Source organism: Callospermophilus lateralis, chromosome 16 (genome assembly GCF_048772815.1).
Source record: "Callospermophilus lateralis isolate mCalLat2 chromosome 16, mCalLat2.hap1, whole genome shotgun sequence".
Taxonomy (NCBI): domain Eukaryota; kingdom Metazoa; phylum Chordata; class Mammalia; order Rodentia; family Sciuridae; genus Callospermophilus; species Callospermophilus lateralis.
In genome coordinates, this window is record NC_135320.1 from 44,986,294 (window position 1) to 45,010,902 (window position 24,609).

The 24,609-nt window shown below is 36.8% G+C and overlaps 1 protein-coding gene across 1 annotated transcript in view; it reads right to left on the minus strand.

The window, feature by feature from the left end:
* Positions 1 to 6,276: 6,276 nt before the first annotated feature.
* Cngb3 (cyclic nucleotide gated channel subunit beta 3) overlaps positions 6,277 to 24,609 on the minus strand; it is a 134,202-nt gene continuing 115,869 nt past the window's right edge. The window contains exons 16-18 of the mRNA XM_076836248.1: positions 10,526 to 10,672; positions 9,648 to 9,855; positions 6,277 to 6,558 (exon numbers count right to left, since the gene is read on the minus strand). Coding sequence (XP_076692363.1) covers positions 6,277 to 6,558; positions 9,648 to 9,855; positions 10,526 to 10,672 — 637 coding nt within the window. The remainder of the gene's footprint in view (positions 6,559 to 9,647; positions 9,856 to 10,525; positions 10,673 to 24,609) is intronic.

Below are 24,609 nucleotides of genomic sequence, written 5' to 3' on the forward strand. Positions count from 1 at the left end.
TGGAATACTGGACATTATTCCATCCAGCCAACTGTATTCTGGAACCCACTTTCCACCTCTCTTCTCCACCCCTTCCTATCTCTGGTGACAATCATCCTACTCTCAACATCTATGAAATCAACTGTTATTGCTTGGATCTGGAATGTCCCCCACTGGCTTATGTTCTGAAGGCTTGGTCCCCATTGCAGCAATGTTCAGAGATGGGATTTTAGGAAATCATGAGGGCTCTGACTTCATAAGTGGATTGATTAATCCATTGGTGGTTGAATGGACTACAAGGAGGTGGTGGAAACTATAGGTGGTGGGGCATGGTTCAGGAGGTCGGTCACTGGAGGTGTTCCCTGGGAAGGTATTTTTTGTTCCTGGCTCCCTCCTCTCTCTCTCTCTCTCTCTCTCTCTCTCTCTCTCTCCCCTCTGTGGCTGCCATGAACTGAACAGCTTTCCTCCACCATGCTCTTCTTCATGATGTCTTGTTATCTCAGGCCCAAAGCACTATAGCCAACTAATCATGGACTGAAATCTCTGAAACTTTGAGCTCAAATAAATCTTTTTTCCACTAAGTTGTTTTTGTCAGGTTATAAAAAGCTGACTAACACATCAACCTAGAATCTTTTTTTAATCAGAAAATGTTTTTGAAATCCACAGGGAAAATGCATCCCCATACACATTTTACCACATTCCACCTGTACCTTCAAACTATTTCACATCTTTAAACACTGTATGGACTAATATCCTGAGTTTTTATGAAACATAATGAGCTTGTTAAGATTGGTTCAGAGAAATGTGTCCAACATCTATGGAGGTTACACATCCAGATTTCAACAACTGTGCTTCCCTGTAGTTTAGTTGCTGAGAACTACCTGTTGGTAAAAAGACTTAGCAAATGAGCTAATTTGGAGGATGGTCTTCAAATTTTCACTTAAAATTTCTCCTCAGATACCTGCTATTCTACACCTCCAAACCTCTCTTATCACTGACTTTTGAACCCCTACAATGTGCTCTGCGCCTCCTTTCTACCACCCTTCTTTCTTACTTATCCCATAGCTTTTTCCCCACCGTAGTTAACAAAACCAAGTATATCCACCTGCTAGGGCTGTCTTAACAAAATGCTAAAGACTGAGTGGCTTAAACAACAGAGATATGTCTTACAGTTTTGGAGGCTGGAAGTCCAAGGTCAAAGTGCTGCAAGTGTTAGTTCTTCCTGTGGCGCCTTTTTGGCTTATAGACAACAGTCTTTTTACTGTGTATTCACGTGGCTTTTTCTCTTGTGCAGACTTATTTCTTGTGTCTTTTTTGCTCTTTATAAGGACACAGGTACTATGGGATTAGGACCCCACCCACCCTTTTGACCTCATTTAAACTAGGTTACCTCCTCAAATGCTCTTTCTCCAAATACAGTTATGTTGGGAGGTAAGATTTCAATATATGAATTCTGAAATAATACAGTTCAGTACATAACAGTGTTGTCAGGAATCTTTGCAATGTTCATGTAACTAATCCATATGTAAAAGGAAAATTTCATTGCAGGTCAAGCCCCAGTTGTAGATGGAGTAGCACTGTGTTTACAGGGACTTATAGTGTGGCTGAGGGGTCATCAAAGCTAAAGGAAGGATTCTGGTGTTGATAGAAGCTTCACTTCTCCACTAGCTTGTTATTAGATACAACTTAAGGGCACAGAATTGAGATGATCATACTTCCCAGTTTGTGATATATTTTGTTTTTTTCTTATGTCATCTATTACAACTTCCATTTCCCTCTTCCCCCATAGTCACTAGTCACTATTTCTAATGCTTGCTTGCTTATAACATAGTTCCTTAGACATGTGTTTGTTGGTTTTTTTTTTTTTTTTTTTTTTTGGAGTGCTGAGTATAGAATCTAGGGCCTCCTGCACACTGGTCAATCATTCTATTACTACTTGGCATGTATATACTTGGGAAAGACATACAGTGTTTTGTGTATGTTTTAAATTTGGAACCTGTAAAAACTGCTTTTTAATCAACAAAAGGACGTAGTGCAGAGGAACTTTGTTTCCTAAAATCATAGATTGTCAGAAACTTTCCTGTTTGAAATCTTATCAGCAAGACTGAAACATTCCACGTTTGCCTGAAGGGTCTGAGTCATTTTGACACAGAAAAACAGCCAGGTGCACAACTTCAGATAAGAGGTTTTGGGACACAGCATTCTGTTTATCTTAATGTAGTAGTTTCCAAGGAAACAGGACCCTTAATCTGCCTCTTGGCCTGGGCCTGATGTTTAACCCCTTTATACACAGCCTTGCTTGATTCAAGTCTGTCAAACATTACTCTGTTTACAAACTGTCTAACCTCCACCTTTCCCCAATGTCCTATAGCCACTTGCCCTTCCCTGTGTTTGGTGGCACAGCTGTGTTTTCCTCCTAGTGAATGTTCTTCCTTGTTGCAGCTAGTTAATGAACTTGGCTTTATTAGATTGCAGTTTTGATCCTGATGGTTTATATTTGATCTTTAAGTACACACGCACAGTATTATGGAAGGTCTTATTCAGTTTCTTTTTAAACATCCACACCAGTCTTTGGAAAAGATCTAAATGTGTTGCTTTATGTATAATAAATTCATTGCTTCTAACTTTTGAATCGAACTCCATCTTGTAAATCCACCCACACTCCCACACACTGTATTTTATTCTCTGAGAGGTAGATAACCAGAATTGACTCCAGTTCCTTTGTATCACAAACAATGCTGTCTATTCTCATACATTTCCTCTTATGGACCTGCTGGAGAATTTTCTGGGATACATACTCTGTAATGATATTGCTGTATTGTAAGGTACACTGTCAGGATTTTGCTAAGTATTGGTAGAGTTGTACATCCAATTTACATACTTTCAAAAACTTGATATCATTTTCTGCCTTCTTGTGTTCTCCAACTTGACAGGTATACAGTGATATTCTAATTTTGTTCTGATTTGTGTTTCTTTGAGCAAAAGTCAAGCATCTTTTCTCTGTCAATTACCTGTTTCTTTTGCCACCATGAATTGCCTATTCAGATTCTCTCTGCCTTTAAAAAATCAGGTTTTTTAGCCTTTATATAACTAAACCTAAGCATTAGTTTTATCCTGTTATCATTTATCATTGAGCAGAAATAATTTACAATTAAACAGAAATTATACAACAATTAAGTTTCATCTGTGATATTTCTTGAAAGTGTGGAAGAGATCTTTTGAAATAGAACTATCATAGATTGCTTTTGGAGTCAGTTGGGAAAGAGAGAATATGTTTGGATTTGGAATCACAGGAAAGGTAAGTGATAGAGGAGAAACTGCCTCCCAGACTGGCAAACAGAATGGACAAAGGCCAGAGGAAGAAGAGCGGATGGTAGTTCAAGAAAAAGCAAGACCTGCTGGGAGCAGTGGTACATGCCTGTAATCCCAGTGGCTTGGGAGGCTGAGGTAGGAGAATCATGGGTTCAAAGCCAGCCTTAGCAACAGCGAGGCACTAAGCAACTCAGTGAGACCCTGTCTCTAAATAAAATACAAAAAAGGGCTGGGATGTAGCTCATTGGTTGAGTGCCTGAGTTCAATTCCCAGTATACACCCACCCCCGAAAAAAGCAAGACCAGTTTGAGTGGAAGGCATCATTGGGTTGGTGTTAATTATATTCACATAAAAATATTTAATTGGTAGGAGGATTAATAGGTCCCTGAGGTAGTTAATTTATGTGTCAATTTGAAAGGCACAAGAGGATTCCAAATTGGGAGGTTAAGACATTATTTCTGGGTGAGGCTGCAAGGGTATTTCTGGGTGAGGACAGCATGTAAATTGGTGGACTGAATAAAGCAGATCTCCCCAATGGGTGGACATCTTCTAATCTGTTGAGGGTCTGAGTAGAATAAAAAGGTGGAGGAAGGGAGAATTCACTCTCTCTGCCTCACTGCTTGAGTTGGGACTAAACCATTTTAAATCATGGCTTTGAACGGAACTTACACTATCTTGCCTCCTGGTCCTCAGGCCTTGGGTTGCAAACTGGAGCTATATGACCAGCTCTTCTGTGTCTTTGACTTATAAACAGAAGATCATGGGACTCCTCATCATTCATAATTGTGTGAGGCAGTTCCTAATCATGACTCTTTTTATATATAATACATATACCATAAATATCTCTTTATACAATATTATGAAAATGTATAATAAATCTTTTCATATATCTCTATTTTTATTATAAGAAATTGACTCCACAATCTTCCAGCTACAAGATGGAGCCCCATGAAACTCAGTTATGTAGTTCTAGTCTGAATCCAAAGGCTTAAGAATCAGAAGAACCAATGGTGTAAGTCCCCTTGTCAATCCAAGGGCCTATTGGTTTTATTTCTCTGAAGAACCCCAGCTAATACGGTCTCTGAGTAGGAAGGTAAAGTGGTCAAAAAATGTTTTTAGAAAGTTCTGATTTTTCTATGGCAAAAGAACTGAGAAGCTAGACTAGAGATTAGTACACACTTTAGGTGAAAAGTGAATGTCTCTTTGGATTGAACAGAAAACATGCTGGATGCAAAAGAAGATAATTAGATTAAAAATACAACTTGGAAGATTTTATTGCCCTGCATAAGTAAAAAGAGCTGTTGACATTCCTAGATGTTAGTTAGACTAATGGATTGAAATTAAGATGATAATGTCTAAAATAGGATAGTTTCGGGGAGAAATGATCAACAGGGAATGCATAAATGCATTGGTATCATATTTTAATTTTCACTTGAAAAAGTTACAGAGTATAAAGTGCTCACAAGTTCAAATTTATTTATTTATTTATTTATTTATTTATTTATTCATTCATTCATTCCTGTTATTAGGCTCTTTTCTTTCTGAACTTTCTAGTCACTGTACTATACACAAATTTCCACTTATTGGGTAAGTGCTACTTAAAAATTTGTCCATATTTGCTTAAATCCTGAGAAAGACCAAGTGACATTTTGTAAAACTTGTTATGTTTTGAGATACTCAAATACTAGGTTAAACCATGGCAAGTCTACCAAATGATATATTTTGCTACAATAATTGATTTGTACCGTGTTTGCTCAATGTATCTATGTTGCAGGCTTTTGGGATAATATAATTTGCTAAAATCCTCTTAATACAGTGCTTCAATAATTACCATCTTCTGGGACTTGGAAATAGCCTTATTATATAGACCTTGATGTTATACAATAATGGCATTTATTGGAATGGAATTCTATATGTATTATTACTTCCGACATCAGCCTGGCTTTCTTAGTCTCTTCACAGCATGCAACTTTGGTAATTATGCTAATGCTAGCTGATTCATGAGGACAACTTCCTAAAGTGCACTTAATTAACTTGGAGATTTTATAAACAGCTGTACATGTAGGTTCCGCAAATTATGGGAATATGTCAATTTGACATGTGTACAGTCTGCCTCCCCAACCTCATCACTTTTTTTTACTAAAGCTTAAAACGATGAGAAACTCTAATCTATTGCCTTTTGAATGAAGCCAGTGCTTGAGGGAGATTCTGGGAAATGTCACTTTAGCCTATATGAAGATGGGGACAGTCTGGTTTCTTCAGTCTGACTGTTGGCCCAGAAGAGCTAGGTAGATGATGGCTGAAGTTGGTATAAGGGAAAATATTAAAGTTTGTGTCTCTGGAAAAGGGAATAATTTTTCTAACATGTTTCTACAATGTGATTTTGCCAGTCAGTTTGTTAGTCCTCCTGATAATCACTGATCTTCAGTGGACTAGTCTGAAAACCAGGTGTCTCATTCAGAAGGCTCTATGGAATCCGCTTTCTTTCTGGGGGTGATTTGATATTTTAGTGACTCCTCATCCTTGTTTGAATGGAAATCATCTGACTTTTAACCTAGTTTATTAAGATCCTATACCCTTCTATACATAGAATAGTTAGCCGAGAATAGAAGTGCTCTACCAGAAATTACACACAAGAAATGTACAAGACAAAGGATAACGAATCACATCAGAGCCATGGCCAAGCTAATCAAAATGGAAGGAAGAAGAAACATTACCAGAATAAAACATAAGGGGTGAAGGGAGTATACTACATATGCTTAGAAGAAATGGCAATTGCACAAAACTAACAACATTGGAGAATCAAAATTAAAAAAAAAAATCTTAATGCCACTATATAAAATCACACCCTCTGATAAGTCTTAAAAACTAAATTAGGGATTTGCCTATGGTTTTCTCAAGGGTCATAGCAAGGTCATTTACCATCATTAATTTAGGCTAAAATTCTGGGAACTAGCTAGATTGCATCTAAAGATAATCAAACATCTATTGCTCAGCCTTTTCTTTGACTTCAATAGTCAGGACCTCCTCCCCGGCCTCAGCAGAAGGAGCCATGCTGATGATGAGTGATTGATTAGAAGTTCCTCTGGGTAAAACTGCCCTTTCAACTGAGGGGGGCATTTCCTCTGCTGCAATAGAACTTTCTTTACATTTGGGTTTGTCTGGTGTTTTTTCAGCTGGCTCGTTTCCTTTATCTTCATTTTCTTTTCCTTTATCTTCATTTTCTTTTCCTTTATCCTCTTCTTCTTTGGGGGATTCACATTTTTCCTGGAAGAAGCAGTTACAAAGAATTGGTATTGGAATCATAAGCAAGGAAATTGGAATCTTGATTAGCATACAATGGTTCCTGCCAAGACAAAGGTTATCAGAATTGACTGAATATGGAAATCATGTCTGACTTGCTTCTAACATCCACTAAACGTTCTGCTGTAGAATGAAGCTGAATTGTTGCATTTGGTTTACAGGGTTAGTCTAGATTTCATTTTCTGTCCCTGCCAAAGAATTCTCTTCCAATTGGTCCTCATACACTTAGATTTATTAGACTCAATGCTCAGGATTCTTTGCTTTTTGTTTTTGAGTTTTTACTTATTTCATTTATTTTATGAAGGTGAAATTTTAAATATTTATATTTTAATAAAACATAGTATTAACCAAATGCTATGTAAAAATACTATAGAACATCTATTTTTTCCTTCTGCAGAAGCTCAAGGGAGACCCTCTTGGAGAAACTCATATTTCTTCCTAGCACAATTTTCTCCATTTGTCTCATGAGTGCTTAAGTTATCATTTTTGAACCTTTCATATTTAGTGTTATCTATAGAAATTTCATGGTAAAAATCCTACTAAGTTCTTTACTGGTGATGCTTGGGATAAACTTAAAAGAGGCCTTCTCAAGATGTAAATGTGCACAGGTGAAGTTGAGAATCTTTGAGGTACCCCCCCACCCCCTCCCACTTGGTTCTCAGGATTGAACCAGAGGTATTGTACCATTTATTTTGAGACAGGGTTTCACTAAGTGGCCAGGGCTGGCCTTGAACTTGTGATCCTCCTACCTCAGCCCCCAGGGTTGCTGAGATTACAGGCAAGTGCCACCAAACCTGGCCAAAGTTGAGAATTTTAAGAAATTTAGTTATATATTTCTCTATCCTTATATGTTCTTTGTGAAAATTATTATTTCAGTATTGATATAAATGAGGCATTTGATTTACACAACACCCCTATTTTTACCACAGTGTTGTGTATGTGGAAAAGTAAGGGGTAAGTTTCAGTTTCTTGACTGTGATTGATTTTGTGATATTTGTTTCACTCATTTCTGAAAGGTCCACAGCTGCCCATTTCTAGTATTTTTAGAGATAACATAATGATTAGATGTAGAAAACCTGAATTCCCATTCTGTTTCTCAATATCTGCTTTCATAGATTTATTATGAGAATCAAATAAATATAGAAACAAAAATTTTAAAAAAAGGAGAGAAAAACAACATTTGAATGACTTTACATTTCTGGGAATTAGAAGCAGAAGTGGTAAAGTCTGAACACTGGGTAGTAGAGTAGTAGATTTTCACCCTATAACTAATTGTGATCTTATCCAAATTTCTTAATCTGGGTTTATAGACCCAACCTGATCTTTTCTTAAAATTGGGAGCCACCTCACCACAAAGCCATGAAAAGATAATTTCGGCTTTACTATAAATTACTGCAAATTCTGAACCTGCTTGGAATGCCCGTGCCTTGAACTCACCCATGCCTGGCTCTCTGACCAGATAGCAGCCCTCTCTGAAATTTTAGTGACGCCTCACAAATCTTGGCCTTCCCTGGCCAGATAACGACCCTCTCTGAGGCTCTAATGACCTTCATAAATTCTGATGTCGGGGCCAGCAAAAATGTAAGCTACCATTTGTGTTATGCTCTTCAGAGTTCTGTTATCTGTAACCCCCCTTTGTGTAACTTTCTGGGCTATAAACCTGGGCTGCAGGAAAGCTGCGGGTGCTGTCTTGTTCCCGCAGTTTTGGGTGGGAGAGGCAGCCCGGCTGGTGGAAATAATAAGCTTGCTTTAATTTGATTTTAATTGGAGTCAGTGGTCTTTTCTTGCGTCCTGGTCTAATAGGGTCTTGGTTTTTTCTTTAACATGAAGGACTTGGATGAAATCTGTAATTTTTGACTTGAAATATTTTTAATATATATTGATTGTTTATTAAAAATTTTATTGGCATGTTGGTAAAATGGCTTGTATATTTATATTTATATTATATATATTTATATATATAATGGCTTGTATATATATATATATATATATATATATATATGCTTATATACCTATATATATGTGTGTGTATGTGTACTGTTGATTCTCATTGCTCATCAAAGTTTTGTTTTATAAAGTCACCATGAACATGTGAACTAATGCTGAACATCGCTCCTAGGGTGAGGTTCCTATATGCCTAGGGCCACACCATTTTTGTCAACTGATCAGTATATAACCGCTTCATATATGTTTCTGTTTAGGGCTTATTTATTTATTTATTCATTCATTCATTCTGAGGATTGTACCCAAAGATGCTCTACCACTGAACTACAACCCCAGCCTTTTTATTGAGACAATGGCTCCCCAAGTTTCCCAGGCTGGCTTTGAACTTGCCATCCTCCTGCCTCAGCCTCCTAAATTGCTGGGATTACAGTCATGTACCACCATGCTTGGCTTAGAGATGCCTTATCTAATGTATTAATTTAATGAATTATTGATTCATTACATTGAACTCATGGACAAAAACACTAATTAGTGACTAAATGAAACTTACTTAACACATATATTTTCTCTGTAAGGCATTTTTGCACTTAGGAACTTTAGATGCCAGCACTACACTTGGGAACCATTTTAAAAAGCAAAATATCTTTCTTTTTCTCACTCTCCCTACCCCACCCACAAGCAGTACACAATTCAAAAAAATATGGCACCAAATAGATTGCATAAAATGTTACTAATTTATAATGTTTTAAGAGCTGAAACAAGAAGGTAGAGTGTCTCCTTGTTTGACCTTGGCGGGAAATGTATGTAGCAGGCAACTTGAGTTTATTGCCACTCTGCATGTGCACTTGTCTGCAAATGACCACAAAAGCCTCACGAGTACTGATTTGGGGCCAGAAATAAATTATAATGAGAAGGCAGATTCACAAATAGAATCCATAAATGATGAGGACCAACTGTATTTAAATACAATGAACTGAGGAGTACTACATGTGATGGTATGTGGGGACACGGTTCAAATACTAATAAATGCTATATATAAAGGAGTAATCATTAGTATTACAGATTCTCCCAAATTATCATACCATCTGAAGTGGAATTAGAGTAGGAGCTCTCTCCCTTACTTCCCTCAACTGGTTCTGCCTTATTACCTGAGCTGCTTGTTCTCTCTTCAGTTTGAGCAGCCTTCCAATATCTCCTGTCCCTCCCAGGAGAGCTCTAAACATTTTCGGTGTCTTTTCTTTTGGTTGAAAGAGAAAGGCAAGGCCTTTTCTTGGAGGGGTTGCTTCTTTGTTAGCACCCTTCTGCTTTAGAAGCACTCTGTAGTCAGGAGAGGAAAACAGTTTTAGGTAGCTCTGTGAGAGTTTTCTGACAAAATCTACCAGAAAATATGTAATTTCTCCTACCTGTCAGCTTTCAACGGGTTCCAGCATTAACAGCTGTACTTAAGCATACCTCATGAAGAGAGTTGATGGCAATCATACCAAATTTATCCTCAGCTTAGATTTTATACAGTAAAACCAACTGTGTCAAACTCTATTGGGATTTTTATTTATTTATTTTTTTTTATACTGAGGTTTGAACCCAGGGTGATTTATCACTAAGCTATATCTTCATCTCTTTTTATTTTTTATTCTGAGAGAGTCTCACTAAGTTGCTGGGGTGGGGGGTCTTCCTAAATTTCTGACACTGACCTTGAACTTGTGATTGTCCTGAATCAGCCTTCTGAATTTCTGGGATTATGGGTCCCTACCTCTATTGTCTTTGTTCTTTTTTTGGGGGGAGGCAGGGATTGAACCCAGGGACACTTAACCACTAAGCCACATCCCTAGCCTGTTTTATTTTGACACAGGATCTTCCTTAAGGCCTTGCTAAATTGCTGAGGCTGGCTTTGAACTTGCCATCCTCCTGCCTCAGCCTCCTGAGCCACTGGGATTATAGGTGTGCATCACCATGCCTGGCTCCGCTATTGGGTTTTTAAAAGTTATACCTAGCTTTCTTCATGAGGAGCTTTTCAGAATCTGGATAATGTATTAGAATTTCTTGGAGGGTCTTTTTGTCCAGAGTTAGAAGATTGGCAAACCCATGGGCCACCACATTGGCAGTTCGACGGTTTCCTCCTCCTGATGCCAGAAGGCTGTAAGAGAGAAAAATGAGTCTTGTCCACCAGTTTCACTCTTATTTCATGGAGATCTTTAGAAAAATAAATAACAATTATTATTCAGTACATTTGTTGTCCATAACATAGCCCTCAAATTCACGGGAAAATACTTATCTCACCCAAGTGAAGAGTATTTCCCCTAATGCAATCCCTCAAACCCTCCTGTTTTATCTAAAGGAGGTAGAAACCTAAGAAACACCTGGAGGATCACAGCACAAGGACACATACCCCTAAAGACTGATGCTTACAAGACGTTAGGTTGTCTTCTCTCCCTTACACATTGCCTTCCCCCCAACAGCAGGACACCTATATAATAATGGTGAATTATAGCTGAAGCAGCTGCAAGGTGTAAACTCCCTCTGATGAGGAATACTTAAGAAAGTCAAGTATTCCTTTTGTTTTCTTCAGAAGACAAAAACAGGGACATAAGAGGAATTTGAATCTTCTGACATCTATGCTATAGCAAACATTAACATAGCCCAACTCCCGGTCAGATTAGCATAAAAGTTCACACAAAAGGCAAATTCTACCTTCCTTTCTATCATCTGGCACATCATTTCTGCTTTCAACAATGATTACAGGGAATGTTAGAGGGCAAGAAAAAAATGCAGTCTGACGAGACAAAGCTAGCATTAGAAACAGGTTGAGATTGCACAGCTGCCAGAACTCCTAGGCAGTGAAAATAACAACAACAAAAACCGTGGTTAACATGTTAAACAATCTAATAGGAAAAGTAGATGACATGCAAGAACAGGTGAGAAGTGCAAGCAGACAGGTTAAAATGAAATGACAGAATCCAAAGAAAATGATAGATTTAAAAATAACTGTAGCAGAAATGAAGAATGTTTTTGACAGACTGGTCCAAGAAAGAATCGGTGAGAGTTTTAGTCAGCTTTTTCATTATTGTAATCAAAAAACCTGACAAAAACAATTAGAGGAGGAAAAGTTTATTTGGCAACTCATGATTTCAAAGGTTTCAGTCCATTGACAGCTTGCTCTATTCCTGGGGGCCCAAGATGAGGCAGAACATCATGGTGGAATAATGTGGCAGAGGAGAGCAGGTCAGGACATGGCCACTGAGAAGGAGAGAGAGGAAGGGAGGGGAGGGAGGGAGGGAGAGAGAGAGAGAGAGAGAGAGAGAGAGAGAGAGAGAGAGAGAGAGAGAGACTGAGACTGACTGACTTCACTAGGGACAAAATACATGTCTCAAAGGCATGCCCCCAATGACCTACCTTCACCAGTCACACCCTACCTGTCTTCAGTTACTGCTCACTCATTGGGTTAAGGCTCTTATAACCCAATCACTTCACCTCTAAACCTTGCACTGTCTCACAAATGAGCTTTTGAGGGACATCTCATATCTAAACCCTAACAGGGAGCTTAAAGATACATTTATAGAAACTTTCCAGGCTGAAATGTGGAAGATTAAACAGAACTGAAAATAAAGAACTGTGAGATAATTTTGAAAGCTGAAATGTACACATAATTGAAATGCCCTAAGAAGAACAAAAGACATTTGAAATAATAATGGCCCAGAAATTTTCCAAACAAAGGAACTATTCCCGGGCATATCATATTCAAACCACAGGAAACCAAAGACAAAAAGAGAAAATATTGAAAGACTCCAGAGGGAGGAAAATGTCTAAGCTGCAGAGAGACAATGATAAAAATTACAGAAGATTTCTCATCAGGAATCATGCAAGCCAGAGAGTGGAGTGAAATATTTAAAATGTCCAAAGAAAAAATTACTAATTTAGAATTTTATATCCAATGAAAATATCCTTCAAAAGTAAGGAAGAAACAAAGATTTTTCCCAGAATAAGAAAAAACTAGGGAGATCTGTCTGGCAGGAAATGGTAAAATTTTCTGGGAGAAGGAAAATCATATAGATGAGGAACTCTGTTCTAGGAGGAAATGAAGATAAAATAATGTTATGGTTTAGATGTGAGGTGTCCCCTAAAAGCTCATTTGTGAGACAATGCAAGAGGGCTTAAGATGAAATGATGGGGTTATGACAGCCTTTCCCCAATCAATGTATTAATCTGCTGATAGGGATTAACTAGGCGGTAACTGTAGGCTTGTGAGGTGTGGCCGGAGGAGGTGGATCACTGGGGGGCATGCCTTTAGAGTATATATTCTGTACCTGGTGACTGGAGTCACTTTGCTTCCTGGTGCCATTTCCTGAGCTGTTTTCCTCCACCACACTCTTTAATCATGGTGTTCTGCCTCACTTAGGGCCCAAGAGCAATGGAGCTAGCTGTCTGTGGATTGAGACCTTTGAAACCATGAGTGTCAAATAAACATTTCCTTCTCTAAAATTGTTTTCATCAGGTGTTTGGGTAGCAGCAGTGAAAAAAGCTGACAAAAACAAATGAAATATTTTCTTTTTCTCATTAAGATACAGAAAAGATAATTATTTAACTGAGTAGCAGTGTATGTGGTAATACTAGCATATGGGTAAATAAAATGAGTGATAACATCATAAGGGATGAAGGGATGGATTGGGAATGCTCTGTCCTAATGTAACGGTTCTACATGTGAAGTATTTCGTGTTATTGAAGATTGGCTTAAATTAGCTGAAAATATACATTGAAAACTTTAGGGCAGCCATTTAACTTAAGAAATAAGTATAATTTGTATGCTAAGAGGGGAAAGAAAACTGAATCACATAAAATGTTCAATTAAAACCACAGCAGGAAGGAAAGAAAAGAGGGGTGAGAAACCTAATGTAAGGTCACCTTAGGGCATCAGAGTTGGCCACTTATCTGTACCTGACTGACACTGAAGTTGGGGTTTGGGAGGGTAGTCCAGCAATCTCCAGACCCCTTAAGAACGGAATGACTTCTTTAAGACAGAAGGTATACTCTTGAATCCTAAAGGGTGACTATATTAATGCCTACTATTTTTGCTCACTGATTTTACCTTTCAATTCTTTTGCTACATGGCAAAAACCACTACTTTAGTCCTTTCCTAAGGTTCTTTTCAAGGCAAGCTCTGCCTTAACCAGAAAAAGACAAGATAAATCAAAATTTACCCCTTCTATCTATATATCTATGTATCATTCTATTATCTATCATCTGCCATCATAATCATTTTTTCACATTTATTTACTTGAATTCCTATCTCCTTTGCTACATATCTCTGATATTAATATTCAAAGGATAACAATTAGATAAATTGATTTCATTCATTTTCCTGTAGCCTTGAACACAGGGTATTTCAGTAGTTTGGCAGTGCTGGATGGCATTAGGGAGCTTAATTTGAACCTGAGTGTGCCTCTGTGAGTATGTCAGACTAAAAGAGGAGAACGGAAATAACATATTTAAATGTCAGGTTATTTTGAGATTTCTCAAGCTTTAATTAAACTTGCCTACAGGTTACACGTTTGGAGTGCTTGATGAGTTTTTGAACGGAGGAAATAGTCTGTCTGCCAGATGGATTTTGCCCAAACTCTCTCAGCAATGCTTAAAATAGCATCCCCCCCACTTGTCCACAAAATGCTTCTCCAGCATTCCACCAATGGAAAGTTTCACTCATTAAATTGCTTAGTAAGGAGCTCCCTAAATATTCCCAACCCCACATAGAGTTTCTCAAAGAGTCCATGCTGGAGGACAAATAGGAGGTTAATGTGAAAAGTCCCCAGGTTAAAAAAAAATGTGAATAGAGCAATGGACCAGGGAAACAAAGGAATTGGTTCTAATCCTAGACCTACCTCTGTTTGCTGTGACCTTAGACAGTAAGTCAAGGATTTTTGAATTTTCAATAATCATTTCAAGTACTGATTAAGTCTCTACTGTGTATTCAACATAGTGAGGTGAAGGAGGGAAAGGGGAGAATTATTAAAGCATGGAATGAGTTTGTGAAAAGAATGCAGGTTTTAGAATCAAATAACTCTACCATTCCAAATAATACTATTTATTAAAGTGTATCTATGAACAGGTTACTAATCTCTCCATGGAAAGAAAGCCATCTTTAATAACTGTTATGGGATCTGATTATCTTCCAGAAGAACTAGCTATTTGCAGAATGCTGACTTTGAATTATGAAGAAGCTACAATTAGATAAAAATTCTGTCTGAGCAGTTTTAAACCCTACTGTGTGGTGTGCAGCTAGACATCACGCTACTTATTTTGGAATAGTGTGCTAAATTTGGGTGAGTGAACCAAAATGATTGTGTGCATGTCACAGAGAGAGAGCATATGCAAAGTCTGTGAGAGAACCTGTATGTGTAAATGTGGGCAACAAACAGCACTTGGACACACACACACACACACACACACACACACACACACACACCCCTACAGTTTGAAAGTGTTTTCCAAAGTTCATGTGTAGAAACATGTTTCTAAAATTCATATGTTAATGATATTTGGAGGTGGGGGATTTGGGCAGCTAATTAGAATGAGATGAGGTCATACAGATGGGGCCCTCATGATGGCATAAGCAGCTTAATAAGAAGAGCCTGCATGCTTGCTCTATCTGGCCATGGGATACCTCTGCCAAGTTATGATGTAGCCAGAGGGCCCTTTCCAGATATGAAGAAGATGCTGATGCCTACTTGTATTGGCCTACTGGGGAAGCACATCCCAGAACTGTGAGCCACATAAATTTCTATTTTATGAATTACCTAATTTCAGGTATTTTGTTATAGCAGCAGAAAATGGACTAACACACATGCATAAATAGCATATATAATATATAGGCATATGTGTGTGCATTGTTTTTCAGAAAGAGCTAGAATATTCATATAATCTCTAGTCATTCACTAATTCCAAGCTTTTATTCAAGGCTGCCACACATGGCATTTTATGTGCTGCCAGTTAGAAAGAACAATATTCCAGTACTATTTTGAAATTTCACATGAATGCAAAATAATTGAATTTATATATTTCTAAAAATATTGTATTTTATAAGTCTAATAGTATATTAGTAAAGAAATTCGATAAATATGGTAATTTTGCCACTCATATGATGTGTTTTTTGGGGAAAGTTTTGCTTATTATGAAGGAAAATAAAGGAGAAATTAAAGAGGAAAGGAAATAATTTGCTGTTCTAAGCAAAAAAGCAATGCTGGAGGCATCACAATACCCGACTCCAAATTATACTACAGAATTATTGTAATTAAAACTTCATGATACTAGTATAAAAATAGACATATAGACCAGTGGTACAGAATAGAAGACACAGAGACAAACCCACACATGTATGGTCATTTGATCCTTGACCAAGGAGCCGGAAACATACGTTGGAGAAAAGATAGCTTTTTAACAAATGGTGATGGGAAAATTGGTTATCCATATGTAGAAGAATGAGACTAGATCCTTATTGCTCACTCTGTCCAAAAGTCAACTCAAAATGGGACAAAGACTTAGGAGTTAGACCAGAAACCATGCAACTTCTAAAAGAAAACAAAGGATCAACACTCCAACATATTGGCACAGACAACACTTTCTCAATAGGATCTCTAAAGCTCAGGAAATAATGCCAAGAGTTAGTAATTGGGATGACATCAAATTAAAAAGCTTCTGCACAGCAAAGGAAACAAAGAATATGAAGAGATAACTTACAGAATGGGAGAAAATCCTTGCCAGCTACTCTTGTGATGGAGGATTAATATCCAGAATATATAAAGAACTAAAAAAAATTATGCCCCTAACCCCCCAATTAATAAATGGGCAAATAAACTAAACAGACACTTCTCAAAAGAAGAAATTCAAGTGGCCAACAAACATATGAAAAAATGTTCAATATCTCTAGCAATTAGAGAAATGCAAATCAAAACTACTCTAAGATTTTATCTCACTCCAGTCAGAATGGCAATTATCAAGAATACAAGCAATAATAAGTGTTGGTGAGGATGTGGGTAAAGAGGTACACTCACACATTGCTGGTGGGACTACAAATTAGTGCAACCCATTTGGAAAGCAGTATGGAGATTCCTCAGAAAACTTGGAATGTAACCACCATTTGATCTAGCTATCTCATTTCTCAGTTTATTACCCCCAAAACTTAAAATCAGCATACTACAGTGATGCACTACATCAATGTGTATAGCAGCTCAATTCATAATAGCTGAACTATGGAATCAACCTAGATACCCTTCAACAGATGAATGGAAATGCGGCGTATCTATACACAATGGAATATTTACTCAGCCTTAAAGAAGAATGAAATTATGGCATTTTCAGGTAAATGGATGGAGTTGGAGAATATCATGCTAAGCGGAATAATCAATCCCCAAAGACCAAAGACCAAATGTTTTCTCTGATATGTGAATGCTGATCCATATTGGGGCGTTGTTGGGGAAGAATGGAGGAACTTTTGGGTTGGGCAGAGGGGAGTGAGGGGAGGAGAGGGAATGTGGTGTGGGAGTGGGAAGGATGGTGGAATGAGATGGACATTGTTACTTTATGTACATGTATAATTGCATGAACAATGTAACTGTATCATGTACAGCCAGAGAAATGAGAAGTTGTGTTCTATTTGTGTACAAAGAGTTGAAATGCATTCTGCTGTCATGTATAACTAATTAGAACAAATTTTAAAAAGATGACATTGAAAAAAAAAAGAATACAAACAATAGTAAATGCCAGAGAGGATGTGGAGAAAAAAGCAGCACTTTTACACTGTTGATAGTTTGCATATCAGTATAATCACTCTGGAAACCAATAAGGAGGCTTCTTAAAAGACTAGGAATGAAATCACCATATGACCCAGCTCTTTGATATTACCCTAAAGAGTTGGTGATCTTACTATAGTGATACATGCATATCCATATTTATAACATCACAATTCACAATAGCAAACTATGGATCTAGCCTAGATGTCCATCAATGGATGAATGGGTAAAAGATTAGCAAATAATAATAATAATAATAATAATAATAATAACAATAATAATAAAGATAATAATAATAATAATGTCCATAATGTAACATTCATAGCTTATATTATTGAGTACTTACTATGAATCAGATAATTTTCTAAGGTCTTTTTATTAACTCAATTAAGGCTTTTTCAATCCTATAGGATAGTTACATGTTATTGTGACTTTATTTGACTGATGAAGAAAGAAGTCTCAGTTGAGTAACTTGCTCATATCTACACAAAGGAGTTTAATTTAGCCATAAAGAAGAACGAAATGATGAAATGATGGGTGACAGGTGTATTGTAAATTCACTGTATTTAAACTTTTATGTAACAAAACATTTGTATCAAAATAAAAATCTGATCTACAAAAAGGAAGAAAGAAAGAAAGGAAGAAAATAAATAAATAAAGAAAGAAAGAAAGAAAGAAAGAAAGAAAAGAAAGAAAGAAATTGTGTGCTGCATAAACAAAGTACAACGTGATTGCAGCCCCCTGAATTTGTGTAGTGCACAACCTGCCTGGCCCTTTCTATCAGATACTGTATTTGAAACACACATGGAAAAATAGAATACAAAAGAATATGAACCAATTGTGGAAGTAAAAAAAAATGAAAATGGGGACATAAAATAGGATTTATTTTAAAAGCCGAATTTAGCCACAGGAATGTTTCAGATTTAGTTTTAAGCCATTTATATGATTAAAATCGATCAATTCTTGGTTTTAAGATAGAAATAATCTCCTAAGTTTTTAATAAAGAGGCTACTCTGTAAAATGATGGAAAACTTTTTATTCCCACAACAGACACAACAGTGAATTTGCTAGGATTATTTAATAGGCTCTTAATTAAAGACTGTGTTTCATTCTCTAATTCAGTAAGAGTAATTCCGTGAATGGAGTGGGGTAGGTTAGTATAGTGCATTTCATATACCCAACTATCTCTTTGTTGCTCTGGAAATGATTCACAGTACCATTTAGAATATTCAGAGAAACAAATAATACTTAAATATTGTCTTTCTCAGATGGGCTTATTTATTGATCTATTTTATGGTATTGTGGGGTGGAACCCAGGGCCTGGTGCATACTAGACAAGGGTTTTACTACTGAGGTACACCCCCAACTCACTGGACTTTGATAAGAAGTTTTTTTGTATGAGTTTGAGATTGCACAGATTATTGTGCTTTGGAGGTCAATCATGCAGGGAAGGATAAAGTGTTCACTGTATAAATAAAAGGAAAAGGAAAAAAATAAATTAGACATAAATTAAGACTATATTGAAATATATAGTTCCACAACAGATTAACATTTGCCCTCAAGCTGTTAGTAATCTAGGAAGGGTGTGAGTGCATGTCAAGACAGCCAGATTAGCAAATAATAATAATAATAATAATAACAACAACAACAACAACAACAACAACAACAAGAATAATAATATCCATAATGGTAACATTCATAGTTTATATTATTGAGTACTTACTATGAATCAGATAGTTTTCTAAGGTCTTTTTATTAACACAATTAATGCTTTTCAATCCTATCGGATAGTTATATGTTATTGTGACTCTATTTGACTGATGAAGAAAGAAGTCTCAGTTGAGTAACTTGCCTAGAGTCTCACAGCTCCTATATCATAGCATTGAGACACAAACCTAGTCAGGTATTCCTCTTAGAAAGATACACCCAATTTAGAATGATTGATGTTTTGATAACTAAAAGAAATGGGAATATCTCCTAAAATAAAGACAATTCTAGTCTTAAATGCTTTTCCTCATGTAGAATTATTTCCCAGAATAGAAATAAAACTAACTCTAAATGCTATCAGTGGAAAAAACATCACATCCAATGCTGAGTCAAGGGCTAAAACTTCAAACATTTGTTCCCATTAAGCAAATTTCCAACTGCGTTATATTTGGGGGACATAAGGTTAGATCACCTGTGTAGATTTTTTTCTGAAATATTCTTTTATTTTTGTCAGTGTTATTGGGGGAACACTTTGTTCCTTGGTAATTTTACAATTTGACTAAGAATAAATTCTAACAAAACTTTTGTGGGTTAGCAAATATCACAGGATGTTCTGGGGTCACCTCTGCTGGGCTTCTTGATCTTTGCAGATACTTTGATATTCATAAAACTATGTACTGAATGGCAAACACATATTAGCCCAGATATATATTTATATATTTTTTGAGGAGCATCTGCACACGTGTATTTTTAACAAAGTTGAAGAGTTAAGATGTCACGGATATAAAACGCCTGGTACCCTTTCCTTGACCAGGTCTTTATTTCAGAGTTGAATTGGCTTTCGAGAATTAATTAAATAATGAAGAATCCTGGTAAAAATTCTAAGGAAGGAGTGAGTAGAAAAATAATAATATGTACTCTGTACTTCATGACCTACTTACTTATCTCCCTTCAAATGCCCACAGAAATATTTTACTATGATAGTTTGGCTAGAAAACACTATATATCAACTGAGCTAATATGTTAGTCTAGGTAAATGCTTTTAGGGAGTCAAAACAGCTAGCAATGTCATGTATTTTTGAAAAGCTTATACTTTTTTGACATGTTTTTTCCTCATGAATCCCCTGTATCTTCTGACTTAACAACCACACCAATTTGCTAAACTAGGTTTCTGCATATAATTACAGACATAGAAACTAAAGTTCAGAATCAGGTGAATTGTTCAGGAGCAAATACTTCAGAGTTTTATCATTGATATTGAAACCTAAGATGAGAGCTAACTTCAAATCAAGAGGTAGCTTCCTTAAACCACAATTTTGTAACTCCAAAGAAGTAATTTTTTTAAAAAAAGTTACTAGAAATTGAACTCTGGGGTGTTCAACTACTGAGCTACATCTCTAACTCTTAACCTTTTAATTTTTTTTTTTTAATCTTGAGACAGGGTCTCAGTAAGTTGCCTGAACTGGCTTTAAACTTATGATCCTCCTGTCTCAGTGTCCAGAGTTGCTGGATTACAGATATGTGCCACCATGCCCAGTGTGTGGTTGATTCTAATGATACAGACTTGCCAATGGACTTTAGGAAAAATAAACAAGGGAATCAGTCCATCAGGCTGGTGCTATAAATTATGTAAAATTTTGAATCTCTGTTCCTTCTCTACTATTCCAAATGGTGGTACAAGAGCCTTAATTTTGCATTTCACCAAGTCACTTCAGGAGGGATTCTGAGAGTATTTAAACATGCATTTAAAAAAATGATATGATAGTATATTTGTTCAGAGGAATATTTGGGACTTACATGAGTTATGTTTTTTACTTAAACAAAAAGGTGCTACATAACCAGAGTCTAAATTCCAAACTAGAGAAAATATAAATGCATATTTTTAAATAGATATCATTCACAGTTTTAAAATAGGAAAAAATGGAAATGAAGAGCTTTCTCCCCAATATTAATCAATCAAATATGCCCGCCCTTGCTCATATCTGTATCTATTATTTCTGCTTTTTTAGGAAAGGAAGAAGAAAAAAGATTATTAATAGAGTTATTTTGATGAAGAGTAAGAATATTGAATTAAAACAGTCTACACATCTCCCTGGCACCCATATTTTAAAAAATCTCCAGGCAATATAGGCAAAATAGCTTGAAGAGAAAAACAGAGACAGAATTAGTTTTCAAAATATTTGGGCTTTTCACAATGATAAATATCAATAAATATCAAAACAAAATCCTCAGAATGGGCTATTTGATAAAGATAATGTGAAAAGACAAAAAAAATTTTGAATGAAAACCAGATTATCTAAAACACATAAAAATATGTCAATACTTAAATTCTACTCAATAACTACCCACATAACAATATATGTTGAAAAAGGGATGGTAAACAAAGAAAGATATACAGACAGAAAATGATCACATTCATGAAAATAAATAGGCCCATTGGAAATTCATTCACTTAGGGAATATTTATCGAGATGTTTTGTTTTCTAGACATCATTTCAGCAAATGCAAATTAAAAACAACCTATTAAAATGTAAAACCAATGAGAAAAATAAAGTAATACCAGCAATGCTGAGGAAAAATAGCTATACATTTCTGTTTGCATTGTAAATTGGTTCAGTCTTTTTCTGGAAAATAATTTGCTCATATATTAAAAGAGTTATAGAAATGTTTTTACCTTTTGACCTACTTATTCTACTTTTGGGAATAAACCTCAAAGGCATAACTTAAAGAAAAAGTAATTTTACAAAGATAAATATAGTATGCTATTCTTAATAATAAAAAACTGACAAAAAGCACACAAGGCTGAATATGCATATTCATGACAAAAATGAATGTGTATTTGTACATTCACAAAGATAGGAAGATAATTACATTCACTGACTTATTCAATAATTATTTATTAGGCACTTATGTGGGCCAAGCCCTGTTCTAAGGGCTATTAATAGAATGCAGAATGAATGACACATGATGTCCATCAGGATTTCTTGCAGCCTTCTCAGTGACATTGTGCAAACTAGAAAAATGTGGCTTCTCTGGGCATGTGTAGTCCCCATGGGTGCAAAGCTTGCCTGAAGAATTCCTCCTTTTGCAATGTAATAAGCACCTTTGCACGAGGGAGAGAACAGCAGCCAGGACTCTTGGTTCAAGAGTAGAATGTGGGCTGGACTCCAGCCCTTCTAACCCATCACTGGACATCCTGGTTCAGAGAATGCAGTTGGCACAGCAACACAAGGTAGCTCTGCCTCTTTCAATTTAGGAAGGAAAGAAATACATTGAAGAAATAAATGCACCAATGAGTTTATAGCTACAAAGATAAGTGCTCCCAAACAAGGCAATATAGTTCAAGAAGAGCGTATAGCGAGGTATCATGTGCATTATGATGAACACCCCAAATGACCTGTACAGGTCCCTAGAGTGGGAGAAGGAAGTAAAACCTGAAAGAAGCAGAGATCCAGATAGAGGAGGTGGTGGAGGATATCCAGACTGAGGTAGCAGCATGTGCACAAGACTTCCTGTGTTTGGATGGAGGATGGCACATTCAAAGAGCTAGCTGAAGGAGAGCAGCAGGATGTCTGGACTGAAGGTACGACCTGAAGTAGAGAGGTCAGCAGGGCTAGATTCTGCAGGATTTGTAAGTCAGGTTAAGAATTTTGCACTTATTTCTAAGAATGGCATGAAAGCATTGACTGACTTTAGGTAGAAGGAGAGTGACATGATCAGATTTGTCCTTCCAAAGGATTGCTTGGCCACTTGCAGTAGGTCATTGCAGATGTCCTGTAAGAGGTGGGAGTGGTTTGGACTAAAGGGGTAGCAGTGAAGAAGGTAAGATGCCAGTGATTTGAAACATACATAGGAGGGTGAGATCAGCTGGTCTTGGAGATAGACTGGGCATGTAGGTGAAATAGAGGGAAGTATCAAGAAAATTCCTTTTTCCCCATTAATATTTCATAAGTTAACAATTTAAGTCTTTTGGATAGTATTAGTTTCCTAAGGTTCCTGTAATAAATTACCATAAAATAAGTATCCGACAGCTGCAAAAATGTATTCTTTCGTAGTTCTGGAGGCTATACAAACTCAAGGTGTCAGCAGAACTGTGTTCCTTTTCATGACTCCAAAGAAAAATCTTTTCTTGCATCTGACAACTTCTGGTGGCCCCAGGCATCCCTTGCCTGTGGCTACTTCTTATCTTCACATAGATGCTTCTTCTGTTTCTTATAAGGACAAGTGTTTTTTGATTTGGGACCCATTCAGATAATCCAGGATCATATTATCTTGAGCTTCTTATCTTAATGATATCTACAGAGACCCTTTTTCCAAATAAGGTCATATTTACATGTTTGAGGATTAGGATATGGACATATCTTTGTTGGGATCACTCTTCACCTCACTATAGACATAATGTGCATTATAGTGAATGTCCCAAATGACCTTTACATATGCTGTGGTAGGGGCTACCAGAACTTAGCTATGGGCACACATCATTGTCTCCATATATCATTTGAGGAGCACTGAAGGGTTTGTCTTCCATTTCCAAGTGCTAGTTTAGATCGTAAGTGTCCCCTGAAAGTTCATGTGTTAAACTTGGTCCCAGGGTGATGCTATTGGTGGACACTTTAAGAGGTGAGGCCTAGTAAGAGGTCTTTGGGTCATTGGGTATGTACCCTTGAAGAGGACTGTGAGATCTCTGCCTCTTCCTTTCCTTCTCTCTCTCTCTCTCTTTTTTTTCCTGTTAATGAGGTGAGTGGTTATTCTGCCACATGTTCCCGTCATGATACTGCCTTACCACAGGCTTAAACACAGTGGGCCAACTGATCATGGACTCAATCCTCTGAAACAATGAACCAAAAGAAATTTTAATAATTTTCTTTTTCTGAGTTGATTATCTCTGGTGTCTGTAATGATGATGGGAAGCTGATGAACATCCCAAATAACTTCAAGTAATTACCAAGTCTGAAAGGCATACTGGTCCTTGGGAAGCCTTTGTGTTCCAGAGTGTCCTGTGAATACTCTCATCATTAGATGTAATCCATGCGTTTAATCACCTGGCATTGAAGTCCCTCATTTACTTAACTCACTTGTTTGTAAGGCATTGAGGGAAACAAATGTATTCATCTTTGCATCCTCATGGCTGGCACTGTGCCCAGTAAAGAAGGGATTCTATGACCTTCTTTGAGGCACTTCACTTTAGACTATAAGTGGTCCTTAAAAATTTTTTTTTTGTTTCTATCAAAACACAGTTAACACTCTCTCTCTCTCTCTCTCTCTCTTTCTCTGTGTGTGTGTGTGTGTGTGTGTGTGTGGTGCTGGAGATGGAACCCAGGGCTTTATACATGTTATACAAGCAGTTCCAACTATCACCTCAGCCCACAATTAACTACTTATTTAATTCAAGATTACTGAATGGCTGATGCACAATTTTTAATGGAGCCAGGATATAAATAAAACCCACCACATATTGTCTAGTTTTCATGTAGCTGCTGGTAACATATAAATTCTTATATTTTAATAGCTCAGTCTGTTGGAAAGACCCATCTGAATAAATTACGTATAAATCAGTAGTAGTTACTATAATAAATGCACACATGAA